This window comes from Balaenoptera physalus (genome assembly GCF_965194825.1).
Source record: "Balaenoptera physalus genome assembly, chromosome: 4".
Lineage (NCBI taxonomy): Eukaryota > Metazoa > Chordata > Mammalia > Artiodactyla > Balaenopteridae > Balaenoptera > Balaenoptera physalus.
Window position 1 is genome coordinate 62,955,034 of NC_138891.1, and position 16,780 is coordinate 62,971,813.

A 16,780-nucleotide genomic window follows, 5' to 3' on the forward strand; every position below is an offset into this window, starting at 1 on the left:
TGCAAGTAAGTTCATCTCTACCATCTTTCTAGATTCCACATATAAGCAGTATTATACGATATTTTTGTTACCCTTCTTGGAGGGTAAATCCAGTGCATCCAAAAAAGTGGTTGCTTACGTTGGTGCCGTCCAACAGAACTTTCCACAATGATGGGAATGTTCTATGTCTGCGCTGTCCAGTACAGTAGCCACAGGCCACATGTGGCTACAAGAGCACTTGAAATGTGACAACTGAGGAACTGAATTTTTTTTTTAATTTATTTTATTTATTTATTTTTGGCTGCAGTGGGTCTTCATTGCTGCACCCAGTCTAGTTGCGGCTAGTGGGGGCTACTTTTCGTTGCGGTGCACGGGCTTCTCATTGCGGTGGCTTCTCTTGTTGAGGAGCATGGGCTCTAGGCGCATGGGTTTCAGTAGTTGTGGCATGCAGGCTCAGTAGTTGTGGCTCACGGGCTCTAGAGCACAGGCTCAGTAGTTGTGGCGCACGGGCTTAGTTGCTCCGCAGCATGTGGGATCTTCCGGGACCAGGGCTTGAACCCGTGTCCCCTGCACTGGCAAGCGGATTCTTAACCACTGCGCCACCAGGGAAGCCCTGAATTTTTAACTTAACAGCCAAACCCCTGAATTTTCAAGACACCGGTTTACAAAAAGGGCTGGGTTTACGATATGATTTCTGATGACTCAGCAGAACCAATACCAAATAGTTTAATGCCGCTTTCTTGGCTGCATTCAACATGAGATATTGAGAAACTCTAGAATGAGTACCCTTTCGAATGGGCACTTAATTCTCAATGAGTTAATCTGAATGAATTGGCTGAAAGGGCCATTATATTGTTTGAATTGCTGAGAACCCTCAACGAACTTCATTTAAAATGTATTTCACCACAACCATCCATCTTACCACATCCCTTCCCACTCCCCCCGCTCTTATTAGCAGCACAGGCGCTTGATTTGATGACCATGCCCAGGAACACAGGCTGGAGGGACTAAGGCCCGCCGCAGCGATTCCAGGCAAGCGGGGCTCCACGCCCCTTGCAACCAACCAGCTCTGCTACTGGTCCCTCCCATCTGTCACTCCACAGCTGGATATTCAGATCCGAGGCTCCGGGACTCCGAAGCCATTCAAAGACGCTTGTTCCCCTCCCAGAGAATTATTTTATACACCGAGAGTTTTAGAAAATCCAAAATAATTTTATTCACTTTTTCAGATTTTTGCCTCCACAAGGTGTTCAGCAAACATGCTAAGGCGACAGAATGTCTAGTTGGTCACGACATGCAACGCTGACCATTGGACGGATGACAGCAGCGACCACGCCCACCTGAGCTACTGGCCCCAGAGCACAAACGGGGTTTGCGGGGAACACACCGAACCACACGGCACTCAGAACCTGAGGTAGGTCTCTTTACAGTACAAAAAACTTCTACACCAGTGTGAGACACTGATGAGCAAGAGCTGCTTTAAGTCGCAGACTCTGGAGAGAGGAAGAGACTCTGCGGCGACCACAGGGAGAAAGGGGAACAGACCCACAAAATCCTGAACCCTGTCACTGAACTGTGGGCTCGTGGGGCAAATGAAGGCAAAGGAAGAAGTACCACCGGGAAAAGCAGCAGTGGGCTCCAGGGTTCGGAACTGACGGGTTGAGGGGCCAGAGAGCTCTGTGCAGTGGCCAGCGTTAAGAACCTGAGGCAGTGGGACACTGGGAACAGACTCGATGCTTGTTGTGAAACAGCAGCGAAAAAGAGGAAAGCAGGAAGGACACTCCCCCCTCACCGAGGAACGTCTCGGCGACTCTCATTTCTGATGGAGGGAGCGAAGAGGGGTCTGGGACTTCGCCCCACCGCTCTCCCGACAGAAACAGTGAAGTGACAACAGGACAGAAAGCAGGAGCCCTGAGAATTCACGGTGCTCTGCATGGCCTCCAGTGGCCCCCGCTCCACCCCGCCCTGGAGTGGCTGCTGGGGAGGCGACAGGGGGGCCACTGGAGGGCCCGCTATTGCCACACGCCTTCCTTTTGGACACCCAGAAAACCCGGCACCATGAAACAACCAGCTGGGGAAGAACATATGCTACCCTTCCTATAGTCTAATAGTGAAACCAGATTCTAGTGCAGCAAACTGTACAAAAATGATAGAAAGGAATCTGCACTGTTCTTAGCACAGTGCTTATTTTAATATAAAATAAACGGCTTACATTTTCACTGGAAATATAGGCTATGTACAGAATTATATATAGATATAGCTACACGTATAAAGCTTCATTATAGGCCTCTGATACATATATAATAACGGTTCCCTGAACCTTTTAGAGTGCAATTAAGAACAAAAACTAAATTTTGTTTACATGAATATGGAATAAATACAATAATCAAAATATGACTCTCCCTAAAAGTGAAACACACAAGCCAATCCTGAATTGCTGTGCTAAAGATAAAATCGGGAAAGGCAAGGTTTCGGCAGGAGGACACGATGAGGGGCCCGCCCCAGGCAGGGAATGGCAATGCTCCAAAGAAAAGAGACTTGGGCGGCGGCGGGAGGAGTTAGCCCTTGACGGCGATCTTGTTCTCTGCAGCAGCGAACATGGCATAGAACCGGGAGCTGTCATTGGAAAGAAGGACCGATGGGGTGTCGAACTCCACCACCTGTAAAGGAAGGAGACGGTATCAGAATGTGACTCGGGGACACATGGGGTGATTTAGAGGATCCACTGCTCAGGAAGGGGGGCAAAGCCCAAAGTCCCCTGAGGATGGAATCAAGGTGGCAATTCAACTAGCCCTGTCATGCCCAAATGGGTTCTTTTTTTCTTTTTCAACTAACCAGGGTTTAGTTAAGAGAAAGGTTAGAGAGAAAAACCTCCAGACCTCCTTCACATACATCTCAATTCTTTCAGCCTTGGGTATGAAGGAATCAATCAACAAGGTCCTATAAGCTGCAGGGGGAAAAAATTGCAGCTCAAGTCAAAGGCATACCAGGCAAATGTCATCTTGTTGTGCAAGCTGATCTGAACCTATGGATAGAAAAGGAACAGCTCAGGATGCCTAGTTGGCAGGGGGAAAATAGGGAAGTGAGTATAAAGTCAGTATAATCAACTCAGACAATTATCCATTCCTATGATGGACTTCTAGGTAGCCACTGGAAATCATATTTCAGTAGAAAATGAATGATATGCTGGCAGAACCTGCCTCCCATGAGAGAGGACACATACTCTCCCAGCCTCCCCTGCTGCAGGGCAAAGGCATGGAATACAACTTTGGCCAAGGAGAGGAAGGGGACATCTCCTAGGGTGCTTCTAGGAAAGGTTGTCCTGCCCAAGAGACAGGCATAAGGACAAAGTGTTCTTCCTTAGGACTGGCTGTGTGAGGGTATGACGTTGGGTGCTAGAGCAGACATCCTGCACCATAAGGGGAAAGGTAGACACTGGCTCTATTGAGGGATAGGCAGATTATAAGCAGATCCATATGGGAGAGGGAACAAGAGGAAAGGGCATTTTAGGTAGATGGAACTGTATGAGTAAGACACAGAGGCGAAAAAGCTTAGGGGATTCAAGATTGTTTATAGCCAACAGCACTGCAAGGAAATAGCAGGTAACGAAGAAGGCTGGGGGGCCAGATTGTGGGAAAGCTGGGACCAGCAAGAAGTTGGGCACCACTACATGACTGTAAAAAGCAGACATATAGGGACTTCCCTGGTGGTGCAGAGGTTAAGAATCCGCCTTCCAATGCAGGGGACACGGGTTCACGCCCTGGTCCAGGAAGATCCCATATGCCGCAGAGCAACGAAGCCCGTGCGCCACAACTGCTGAGCCTGCGCTCTAGAGCCGCGAGCCACAACTACTGAAGCCCATGTGCCACAACTACTGAAGCCCACGTGCCTAGAGCCTGTGCTCCGCAACAAGAGAAGCCACCGCAATCAGAAGCCCGCGTGCTGCAACAAAGAGTAGCCCCCACTCGACGCAACGAGAGAAAGCCCGCGCGCAGCAACGAAGACCCAACGCAGCCAAAAATAAATAAATAAATAAACAAATTAATTAAAAAACAAAAAAACAACCAAAAAAAGCAGACATATAGTGGCTGGTCTCAATAGCTTTGGGAAATTCTTGTGCATGTGAGTGAATTACTAAGTACACGTGCTCTCTGACCTAAGTCAAAATGTTACTGTTTACAAGCAACAAAAGAACAGGTAGTAAAGCATGATGAGAACCCTATAAGAGTGCTCCCAGCTCAATCTCTTGACTGGGAGGGCTGCATCCCGCCCAAAAGGAGCCAGACTACAGTCATTATGGCTGCATCCCGCCCAAAAGGAGCCAGACTACAGTCATTATGGCTGCATCCCGCCCAAAAGGAGCCAGACTACAGTCATTATGGCTGCATCCCGCCCAAAAGGAGCCAGACTACAGTCATTATGGCTGCATCCCGCCCAAAAGGAGCCAGACTACAGTCATTATGGCTGCATCCCGCCCAAAAGGAGCCAGACTACAGTCATTATGGCTGCATCCCGCCCAAAAGGAGCCAGACTACAGTCATTATGGCTGCATCCCGCCCAAAAGGAGCCAGACTACAGTCATTAGGGCTGCTTATCTGAATGCTCAGAACTACTCTAAGAGGGCCATCTGCCCAATCCTGCCAGGGGCCAGTTTTCCTCCCAGACAAGGCCACGTGCCAAGCCAAGGTCCCCTGGGGGCTCAGTACCTGTCCCTGGGCCAGCACCATGATCCTATCAGAGCCCAGGACTGTATGTAGGCGATGGGCAATTGTCAGCATGGTGCAGTCGGCAAATGCTTCTCGGATGGTCTCTTGGATCAGCAAGTCTGTCTCCGTGTCCATGGCAGCTGTGGCTTCATCTAGAATCAAAATCTGCCGGGGGAGAGAAGAAAAAGAGGGATCCGACCAATTCCTTAAGCATTCTGGTTAATCTGGGTTTCACTAAAATGTATTTTATGATTTGAATTTTACACCATATGTTGTTTTTTCTAAATAGGTACACGCATATGTAAAAATACTGTTTTGTTTAGAACTGATATAACTTCAAACCCCTATGTTTGCTGTGATTTCCATGAATGAAAGGATATATGTGAAATACTGATCTAACAAAAAACTAGCCCCACTTGCTCTGTAACTCTAAACACGTACAGTAATCTTTCTGGACCTCCCTTTTCCAGTTTTAAAATGAGGGGACTGGATTTGATGACCTGGATATGTCTTGCAGTTTAAAAATGTTTTAAATCCATGGTTTCCAGTACTACAACTACTCAGTGGCTAGAAACAAGTTGCTCTTGGAAACTGAAGGCTCAGGGAAGTTAAAAATAAAAACAAACAAGCAAACAAAATATCCATATACCCAAATCGTGTCAAGGTTAATTTAGAAACATCTCTGGGCATACTCTTTAAGAAGTGCCACTGGGCTCGGAGCCAGGAATGCCTTTGGACCTCATGCCACAGGCAAAAGCTGTTCTCCCATCTTCCTGCGCTTCTCTGCTGATCCCCCTTCCCTGCCACCCACCAAACTGCCTTACCTTACAGTGACGGAGCAAGGCTCTAGCTATGCACAGGAGCTGCCGTTCCCCCACTGAGAAGTTATCCCCATTCTCCATCACTTCAGATTCAAGTTTCAGAGGTAGCTGAGCAATCTAGGGAGAAAGGAAGTAGAGATTAGAAGGGTAAAAAAAAAGGAAAAAAAAGTAAAATTTGAAAGTAGAAAAAAAAAAAGAAACTAAATTTGGTCAAAAATCCAGTGGCAAAAATAAATTATTCTGAAACAGATGAAAGAATTATTAGCCCAGAACCTAGCTCACCTAGAAAGAAGGTACAGGTGTGATGATCACGTAGTAGGACCACATTTTCTAGGCCATTCCATATTTCAGCTAAACTATTCTATTAGTCTCATATCATCAAAACGTCCCAGAAATTCCAGTATTTTCGTCCCCAAAGCCTGTCATTTTTGGTTCTGAAAATATGGTCACGCAATGAGAAATGGGGTAAACGAAATTACTCTCTTTCTGAAGTCCAAAGCTGTAGGCCCACGGCTCTCAAACCTTTCTTTCCATAAACTATAGAACCTATTCTTTGAGTGAACTTGTTTGAGGAAGCCCAATATAAAGGTGATGAAGGCAGAGCGGATCTAGTTGAATTAGCGGAAGAGATCCTGGGCTTGTGTGCAGGAGCACAAGAGACCCTTCTCCAGGCCAGGGGTATCTGCAGATTGTGGCCCCTGGAGGGGGGCTGCTGAGTTACCCTAAGAGGTCTGTGAATCCATACACACACTTTCTCAATAAGTGATATATCTCTTACACATATATAGATGCTTCAAAAAGATGTTGTACTGTTACAGTTAATAAGAATAGAACTTGATTTTAAAGCATTACTGAATTCTGAGTGGTTGTCATTAATATCTTCTCAATTAATGGATAGTAAAAAGGGCAATATGACCATGGGAGGGGGCTAAGGGGGGAGGTGAGGGTCGGGAGATAACAACCTTTATGCCCCTTCTGAAATGCCTGGGAAGCCCTGCTCTAAAATGCTCCTCCACAGACATCCTGGAGGTAGAGGGAAAGGCTGGGCTGGACAGCGGCAGCCAGAGCAGGCTGGAGAGTGACCACAGCACCACTGTGTTTCCAGTCCTGAAATGCCAGCAAAGCTCTCTGTCAGTTCTTTACTTACACATTCTTTCATGTGTGTCCTTTCTAGGGCATCCCAGATCTGGTCTTCAGTGTACTGGTTGAAGGGATCCAAATTTGACCTAGTGAGAAACATAACAGGAATTCTCAGGGATCCAACCTGTACGTGACCATGCTGCAAAGGCTGACTGTGGTAAAGGTCTAGACTTTGGGGCTCAAACCCCATCCAGCCACAGGGGGAGGCTGAGATGGGAGCGCTGCTGCCTGCCTGTCGCAGGAATGAGCCTCCCTTTCTTCTTTACAAAACTTTATTATTTTTATTATGTAAATGATACAAGTTAGTTATAGAAAAATTAGGAGATATAGACATACAAAGACAAAACAAAAACTAATGTATGTTTAATGACTTCTTATCAGACTCTCAGAAACAAACACTGTTAGCACTTTGGCATAGATCCTTCTAGATTTTTTTCTATGCATATACATGTTAAAATCTCTCTCTCATATGTATAAACTGAGAAAAACGCCCTCTTTCTTCTTGCTGTGCCAGGGTGAGAGCCCTGCCACTGAGCAGGGGTCTCAACAGCTAGCCGACCAGGAAAGGAGCCAATCCAGCAGGAAGGCAGAGGAGAAAGCTGAGCATAATGGGGTCAAGAGGAAGGATTTTACTGGCACCGAAAACTAGTTTGGGGACTATTCTTGCTTACTGTACTAACAGTATCCGCCTCAAGGACATCAAGATTGATACCAAAAGAACAGGTCTAGGTATTTCTGGAAGAGTTAAAGACAGGAGAAAAAGCTCTTTGTCATGGAGGATGAGGGTGAACAGGTGGTGATGAAACAGATATTGGGTGGAAAGTGGGCTGTTGCATTAATTTGGGGTGTCTTGTCTCGACCTAAACATCGCATTTGTGGGTCTAGTAATCTGAAAGGTATTAAGTATAATTTGCTTTGCTCATAAATTATGGTTGGCATATGGGAAATAGAAAAATCTTTGGGAGAACCTTAGCCCTGATCCACACTCGTCTCTGTGTCTGGGGAGACTAATCCCAGGCGTGCAAACACAAGCAGGTCATTATCGCAGAATTCTGCCCCAGAGGAGAGCGCAGGCAGGCACACGCCATCTCTGGACTCCTGGGCAACTCTCTAACCGGCCCTGCTCTCTTGTGCCCCTTTGCAAGTGTGCTTCCCCTGACTTAGAACATGCGACCTCTCCCCACCTTTTTACTTGAGAGGCACTGGTAAAACAAGGGCTCTGGAGCCAGACTGCCTGACTCCCTCACAGCTTCTATCAATGACAGCTGTGTGACCTTGACCAAGTTAGCCTAACTACTCTATGCTTCAGTTCCCTCAACTGTAAGACAGGGATGAAAGAGCACCTCCTGAAAAAGGTTTGTTTTGGGGACTACATTTCACATGTACAAAGCACTTACAGCAGTACCTGCGGCAGGACTGGCAGTGTGTACGTGAGAGCTACGATTACCGTGTTATTATTATCATTGTTCTTATGCCTTGGCTGTGATTCCTGCTTGTCCTTCAGCTCTCAGCTTAGATGGGGTCTTCAGGAAGTGTCTCCTGACCCTTCAAGCCTGGACTGGGGGTCCTCCTGCCTCACCCCTATAATGGCACTCGTCACTTTGTTCACTTGTCTCTCTCCTCCGTTGGATTAGAATCCTTGCCTGGATCTTATTCACTGTTGTAGCCCATGTATACTGTCTAATATTTTTTGTAAGAAAGAAGAACTTATTCCTCCCAACCTTATTTGAGTTCCTGATAACAGACATTAGTATGTCACAACTTAAGTATTTTCAGTAATAACAGAGGCAGAAAGCAGCATGGTGGAGGGCAGGTGTGTGCACACATGGGATCCGAGCAGACTGGCTTCGATCCCTGCTCTGCATGGGATCATCTGCATGACCTTGGACAAGTCAGTCCTCAGTCTCCTCATCTATAAAATGGGGAGATAGTGACATGACCTGGTAGGTTGCTGTGAACATTAGAGCTGTGTAGATACAGTGCCTGGAACATGGCAGACACTCGATAGCTGGTAGCTGTTAAACTGACAAGGGACGTGGTCATTTTAGATGCCTGGTTGCACTGCTTGGTGGTTTTGACTCTTATATTTGATGCATTTTTCAAGTGGACACAATAATCCCAGGATCCTGAATACCAGGATTCGAAATAGTTCTGATAAAGTCCTAGCCGTGAAAGGTCTAGATGGGGAAGACATTCTCTGCAGGCATGCCGTCTAGGAAGAGCCCTCTCACTTAAAGAATGATGGTCTAAAACTGAAATGGCAAAGCATGGGCCTAAGTCTAAGGAGAAGCTCGCCTGCTTCTAATCAGAAAGAGATGCTGAAAGTCCCTGATCTTCCTTGTCCCTCTAACCCTCTGGAGTCTGCCTGAGCTTGCCTCAGGGTTGATGAGATCTGTGTCTACGGCTCTCTCTCCAGCCGCCTTGTACACTGATACACCAACAGATCAGGGTGAAACCTGTGTTCTCCATCCCAAGTCTGAGGGATAAAAGGTTAATCACATTTTTGTTTGGTTTAACACAGACTGGTGGGAATTCCCATGGGGCAAGATTAGCACAATCCACCCCCCCCCCCAAAACAACAACAACAACAACAAAAAGATTAGCACAAGCCTCTGAGTGACATTTATCTAGATGGCAATGCAAGTTTTCACAATAAAATATTCTCTCTCCTTTTGTGTCTCATATGGACTTTCTCATATTTTACAGCAGGATTCCTGACCTTAGGGCTCACAACAGGTGTCTCACTTTTGAACCATAATGCTCAGAGCTCTTTTTTTTTCTTTCTTTCTTTTTTTTTTAAAAACAAGTTCCTCGGAGCTCTTTACAAGAGTCTTTGGAAGTCCTCATCAAACCTAGACAGAAGGGGCACCCGCCCAGTGGGAAATCACAACTGGTTCCATACAGGGGTCACGTCCTGCTTTGCCTGGTCTCTTGCTCCTCACCCTCCACCTTGGTCTCTGTACAGCTGCCCCACAGGACTGCACGCTGGAGAAGGGCCTCTGCCCATTACAGGGAGTCAACTCTGACCTCGGGCAGTAGGACCTGAAGTCGGTCCACGTGTGGTTTAGTGCCGGGCTGCTCTGGATCTGCATCCTGCTCTGTGATTCCCACTTAGCGTCACGGGACCCTATTGAGCTAGAATCTCCCCCTGTCGGACAGTTCTGCTAGGTCAGTTCCTGTTGTGTCTCCACGTGCCCAGGTTCCTATCTTGACAGGCTGCTCAGGCTCCCAAGTTTCGGGGCCCCACCTTGCTCTGGTTTTATCCGTGAGCTCCCTGATTATAAATATCTGCCTTTTGGGGTCTCTGAACACTGCCCAGTCGCCACTGCTGTGGTCTGTTTGCCAGAGGAAAATCCATATTACCTAAGGCTGGAATTCCCAGCACCAATAACTTGATAAATTGCCACCTATGGTTTGATGCCTCACTTTCTGGATTTCTGGTTTAGCCCATCTCCTACCTCTTAAATCTTCCCTTTCTCTACCTCTTCCTGGAAGGAATGTGTAATTCTAGGTTTTAGATTTTACCACTTGTTCAGATTCCTCCCACGTCTGCTGAGTTGAGTCCTTTGTACAGAGTTAAAGACCTCAACAAATATATGTTCAAGATTGAAGGGTCCATAATGTTGGTTTCCAGGAAAGGAATGTGTAGAGTTCCCCTAGACTTAGTCTAGGAAGTGTTCTTTAATACTGTACAGTGATGCCTAGTGTCATGGGTTGAAGAGTATCCCCCAAAAAGGTATGTTGAAATCTAACCCTCAGTACCTAAGAATGTGACCTTATCTGGAAATAGGGTCAGTGTAGATGGTATTGGTTAAGATGAGGTCATCCTGGAGTAATGAAGTAGGGTGGACCCTTAACCTAGTAGGACTGATGTCCTTATAAGAGAGCCACATAAAGACAGAGACACAGAATGAGACGGCCCATGTGACAACAGAGGCAGAGACTGGGATGATGAATCTACAAGCCAAGGACACCAAAGACTGTTGGCAAACCACTAGAATGTACTAGAGGCAAGGAAGGATCCTACCGGTTTCAGAGGGAGCATAGCCCTGTTGACAACTTGATGTCATACTTCTAGCCTCCAGAACTGTGAGAGAATACATTTCTGTGGTTTCAGGCCACCCAGTGTGTGGTACTTTGTTGCAGCATGCCAAGAATACAAATACATCTAGTAATTCATCAGATAGCTCTTACCAGACAAAGAGTAAGTACACAAGAGTGCAGTCCCCTGCTCACTGAGCAGCTGCCCCATCAGACTCGGCAGACACACAGACAGGCTTGGCATTCAACCCCGCCCAGGCCCATCACACCAGCTGAAGGAGACTCCCAAGACTAAGCAATGGGTTCTGGATATGTAAGGAATATTCACGTACACCAGCAGGTGGTAAACATACACATTAAGGCAGACCAGACTGATCTCAACAGGGAACTCAATCAGGAATGAAAAATATATATATATATACCCTCATTAGAGGGACCAGATGGTCCTGGTCTGACCCACAGATACAAATGAAAGCAAAGTTATGCATCCACTGCATCAAGTACTCAGCTGGGTAGATGGAGAGAAAGAAAAGCATCTGAGCATGAAGGCACTTATTTTTAACAGTCAGAACTCCTGGAGTCCTATGTTGCTCAAAGTGCATTTTCATCTTTGGTTCTTTATATGTTATTTTTAGCAATATTCGAAGTTTACCTATTGACTACTACTGAATAAGGTCAAGAGTATCTCCCGGGGTGTTTGAGGATACAGCAATCCCCTCCGGGCACACAGAAGACACCATGCTGAACCACGTCATCCTCTGTCGGTGGTGGGTGCCTCCCTGCAGCCTCAGCCTCAGGACAAGAGACTACGGGACCCTCAGACCTTCGTCTCTCAGGAAGTTAAAGGAAAACTCAAAATAGTTATTCAGAAACAAGGTGTGGCTTTTAGTTAAGAGTAGAGTACATGAAAAAGACTAAAGAGAACAGCAGAGGCTGTGTGAAAATTTTTTTCAAGAAGGGGTACAGAGGCTGTGCAAATCTGAAAGCAGATGAGATTTTGAGGATGTCGGAAAAAGAAAGGTAACTAATGGTCAAGACCCCTGCGGAAGCAGGCCCAACCCTAGTTTTTGGAGAAAGAGATTACCTCTCGAGGTAGTGATTAAGGGGGCTGTGGTGATAACTTCAGAGACAATACAGTGAGCGGAGTGAGGGAGAGCCCAGGCTCTCAGCCAGACAGCCCAGGTTCTTATCTTTGGGCAAATTATTTAACCACTCTGGGTTTTAGCTTCTTCATCTATAAAATAGGCTTAATAATAGTGCCTACCTCATTTGAGTTTTGAGTATTTGATGAATTAATACAATTTAAATGCTTAGGACAATTCACCGCATAATAAGTCCTCAATATGCTTAGCTACTACTATTGTTGTTGTTCTTTAAAGCAGCAATATCTGGCACCAAAGGACCTTTTTCTTTCTTTTTTTTTAAAGACAATTTTTTTAGAGCAGTTTTAGGTTCACAGCAAAATTGAGAAGAAGGTACAGAGATTTCCCATATACCCCCAGCCAGAAGGACTTCCACAAAAGTTAGATAACATCTAGTGTTCTTCATATAGTGATCCTAGACTTAGCATTACTTTCTGACATTGAGATTAGAAGCTTTGGGGGATTCTCCGGTTCCACTAAGGGACTAAGACGTCAAAAAAAGTAAAAGGGGGTCCCTTAAACAACAGAATAATTCAAAGACAAATGAAAGACCTTGAGATTCTAAGATTCTGCTTCAAATCTGGAGCAACTTCCATTCCCTCTAGAGCACTAGGTGCTTCTGCTTGAAGGTGTCTGGGCCCAGAATGAACCAAAGCAGAGTGGGTCAGTTGTGGGCTCAGTTGTTTTTGTTGTGATTTTGAATTGAGAGCTTGAAATATTCCTCAAAAGCAGAAAAAAAAAAAAAGTTAATGGGCAGTTGGAAAAGGAAAGAGAGCATCTGAACAGGAAGAACTGAGAACACTGCCTCTCGCTAACGAAGGGATGCCAGGCAGAGATGCTCCAGGTGATGAGAAGTGCTCACCCCCCACAAGGAGACTGAGACTCAGAGACACGCTAGAGCGACAGCTGAGGACAACTAGTCTCACTAAGGGGCAGATTAACCACCATCCAAGGCAGGCTGCAGACAGTCCACAAGGATGGAAAGCATTTGAGCAGGAGCTGGTTAGGGCAGAGACAAAGAGATAGGCTTTCTGAGACCAGGAAGCACGGGTCCTCTGGGGAAAGAAAAGTACTGCCAGGACCACGAAAGAAGGAAGGTCAACAAAAGTGTTAGGGCTGGATGAGAAGGGACCTCTCTTCCTGGAGCCAACCATCAGGGCAAAAGGCAGGGGAAAGGCACTGGCCACAGAAACACAGGCCCTACAATTCAAACCCAGACAGTTGGATGAGGGAGGGCTGGATGAGCTATTGGAATGGACTGAGGTTCTGGGTAACCTAGGGAGGACTGTGCCCCTAAATGATCCGGTCTATGATTTATTTATATTTGTATGCAGAACAATTCAGAAATGTTTAACTTGCAAAATTCTCTGAGTTCTGTTTGTTTGATTTTGGTTTTACCTTGACTTCCCTCTAAGAGCTCCTGATATGTTTGTTTTTTTTTTTTTTGTTTTTTTTTTTAACTATTTAATTATTTATTTATTTTTGGCTGTGTTGGGTCTTCGTCTCTGTGCGAGAGCCCCCTCCAGTTGCGGCGAGCGGGGGCCACTCTTCATCGCGGTGCGCGGGCCTCTCGCTATCGCGGCCTCTCCTGCCGCGGAGCACAGGCTCCAGACGCGCAGGCTCAGCAGCCGTGGCTCACGGGCCCAGCCGCTCCGCGGCATGTGGGATCCTCCCAGACCAGGGCTCGAACCCGTGTCCCCTGCATTGGCAGGCGGATTCTCAACCACTGCGCCACCAGGGAAGCCCCTCCTGATATGTTTTAACTGCATGTCGGTATCTCCAGGAGAGGTATGCACCCCCAATGCTGGTTAAAGGCAGTGGAGAGACAGTTTCCAAATTCAGAGTCTCCTGGAGGTAGCTGAGGAAGCAGCTGATCTACCCTGCCTTTGCCTTGGGAAACTCATTATAGGCCTTCTAATTTTCTAACAAAAGCAAAAGAACACCAAAAGCTGGATATTCTTTTAAAACTATGAGAAACCTGAGAGGATAAAGGGAAGACAGAAGGTCTGGGATTTAATTTGTCCTCACTACTGACTTAAAAAGTCAAAATTACAGCAGGCAGAAAGTGAAACTTATATGATTTCCTAGGTTTGCACAGCCGACTAACCAAACAGCGCTCCGAGCTCAATTACTAAAAACTCAGTCAACAGCACACCAGCCACTGAGCTTGTCCATCAAGTGGCAACATATCTCTGGAGCTGATAACAAATGGCCCCATCTCCCACGAAGGCTGTGCTTCCACAGTGTTCTACAAACAGCAGCCAGCAGGTCAATTCTTAACCATTAACTCCAGAAGCCCGAGTCACAGACCCAAATGAAGTGCTGTAAAAATTTGAAATGAATGCTGATACTTCTTGGTGGCAGCATATTCAAGGGAAGTCTAACGTTTAACATGCCTTATTTCCTAGTTCTCTTCTGTTTTTAAAATTTGTTATTATTTTTTACATCTTTATTGGAGTATAATTGCTTTACAATGGTGTGTTAGTTTCTGCTGTATAACAAAGTGAATCAGCTATACGTATACATATATCCCCATATCCCCTCCTTCTTGCGTCTCCCTCCCACCCTCCCTATCTCACCCCTCTAGGTGGTCACAAAGCACTGAGCTGATCTCCCTGTGCTATGCAGCTGCTTCCCACTAGCTATCTATTTTACATTTGGTACTGTATATATGTCAATGCCACTCTCTCACTTTGTCCCAGCTTACCCTTCCCCGTCCCCGTGCCCTCAAGTCCATTCTCTACGTCTGTGTCTTTATTCCTGTACTGCCCCTTGGTTCATCAGAACCATTTTTTTTTTTTTTTTTTTAGATTCCATATATATGTGTTAGCATACGGTATTTGTTTTTCTCTTTCTGACTTACTTCACTCTGTATGACAGACTAGGTCCATCTACCTCACTACAAATAACTCGATTTCGTTTCTTTTTATGGCTGAATAATATTCCACTGTATATATGTGCCACATCTTCTTTATCCATTCATCTGTCAATGGACACTTAGGTTGCTTCCATGTCCTGGCTATTGTAAATAGAGCTGCAATGAACACTGTGGTACATGTCTCTTTCTGAATTATGGTTTTCTCAGGGTATATGCCCAGTAGTGGGATTGCTGGGTCATATGGTAATTCTATTTTTAGTTTTTAAAGGAACCTCCATACTGCTCTCCATAGTGGCTGCATCAATTTACATTCCCACCAACAGTGCAAGAGGGTTCCCTTTTCTCCACACCCTCTCCAGCATTTATTGTTTGTAGATTTTTTTGATGATGGCCATTCTGACCAGTGTGAGATGATATCTCATTGTAGTTTTGATTTCCATTTCTCTAATGATTAGTGATGAGCATCCTTTCATGTGTTTGTTGGCAATCTGTGTATCTTCTTTGGAGACATGTCTATTTAGGTCTTCTGCCCATTTTTGGGTTGGGTTGTTTGTTTTTTTGATATTAAGCTGCATGAGCTGCTTGTATATTTGGGAGATTAATCCTTTGTCAGTTGCTTCCTTTGCAAATATTTTCTCCCATTCTGAGGGTTCTCTTTTCGTCTTGTTTATGGTTTCCTTTGTTGTGCAAAAGCTTTTAAGTTTCATTAGGTCCCATTTGTTTATTTTTGTTTTTATTTCCATTTCTCTAGGAGGTGGGTCAAAAAGGATCTTGTGGTGATTTATGTCAAAGAGTGTTTTTGCTATGTTTTCCTCTAAGAGTTTTATACTGTCTGGCCTTACATTTAGGTCTTTAATCCATTTTGAGCTTATTTTTGTGTATGGTGTTAGGAAGTGTTCTAATTTCATTCTTTTACATGTAGCTGTCCAGTTTTCCCAGCACCACTTATTGAAGAGGCTGTCTTTTCTCCATTGTACATTCTTGCCTCCTTTACCAAAGATAAGGTGACCATAGGTGCATGGGTTTATCTCTGGGCTTTCTATCCTGTTCCATTGATCTATATTTCTGTTTTTGTGCCAGTACCATATTGTCTTGATTACTGTAGCTTTGTAGTATAGTCTGAAGTCAGGGAGCCTGATTCCTCCAGCTCCGTTTTTCTTTCTCAGGATTGCTTTGGCTATTTGGGGTCTTTTGTGTTTCCATACAAAGTGTGAAAATTTTTGTTCTAGTTCTGTGAAAACTGCCATTGGTAGTTTGATAGGGATTGCATTCAATCTGTAGATTGCTTTGGGTAGTATAGTCATTTTCACAATATTGATTCTCCAATCCAAGGACATGGTATATCTCTCCATCTGTTTTTATCATCTTTAATTTCTTTCATCAGTGTCTTATAGTTTTCTGCATACAGGTCTTTTGTCTCTTTAGGTAGGTTTATTCCTAGGTATTTTATTCTTTTTGTTGCAGTGGTAAATGGGAGTGTTTCCTTAATTTCTCTTTCAGATTTTCCATCATTGGTGTATAGGAATGCAAGAGATTTCTGTGCATTAATTTTGTATCCTGCTACTTTACCAAATTCATTGATTAGCTCTAGTAGTTTTCTGGTAGCATCTTTAGGATTCTCTATATATAGTATCATGTCATCTGCAAACAGTGACAGTTTTTCTTCTTCCCTTCCAGTTTGGATTCCTTTTATTTTTTTATTTTCTGATTGCTGTGGCTAAAACTTCCAAAACTATGCTGAATAACAGTGGTGAGAGTGGGCAACCTTGTCTTGTTCCTGATCTTAGAGGAAACGGTTTCAGTTTTTCACCACTGAGAATGATGCTGGCTGTGGGTTTGTCATATATCCTAGTTCTCTTCTAAATGATGATTTAAAAAATTAAGAAAAATGGTTATTTTTCCTGAGTCAAAATTATAAGGTTAATTTTATTCTCAAAGGTATTCCTGTGGCCTCTAAAAATAGAGAGATTTATGGGAAGGAAGAGCAGATTTGGCAACACCTCTCAATTTCTTAATTTTAGAACTGAGTCTTCAATAAGTTTTAATTCTCTTTAATGTTGCTTGTTTGACCTT

The 16,780-nt window shown here is 44.9% G+C and overlaps 2 protein-coding genes across 10 annotated transcripts in view; both read right to left on the bottom strand.

Annotated features, from left to right (window-relative positions):
- Nucleotides 1-16,780, bottom strand: part of LOC309659824 (cytochrome P450 2J6-like) — a 167,945-nt gene that overhangs the window by 29,956 nt on the left and 121,209 nt on the right. The window lies entirely within an intron of this gene.
- Nucleotides 1,171-16,780, bottom strand: part of ABCC5 (ATP binding cassette subfamily C member 5) — a 191,097-nt gene continuing 175,487 nt past the window's right edge. For all 9 annotated transcript variants that reach the window (XM_082459941.1, XM_082459937.1, XM_082459939.1 and 6 more), the window contains 4 exons: nucleotides 6,654-6,732; nucleotides 5,510-5,623; nucleotides 4,686-4,850; nucleotides 1,171-2,639 (listed from right to left, as the gene is read on the bottom strand). In XM_082459941.1, coding sequence (XP_082316067.1) covers nucleotides 2,538-2,639; nucleotides 4,686-4,850; nucleotides 5,510-5,623; nucleotides 6,654-6,732 — 460 coding nt within the window. In that variant the 3' untranslated portion in view covers nucleotides 1,171-2,537. The remainder of the gene's footprint in view (nucleotides 2,640-4,685; nucleotides 4,851-5,509; nucleotides 5,624-6,653; nucleotides 6,733-16,780) is intronic.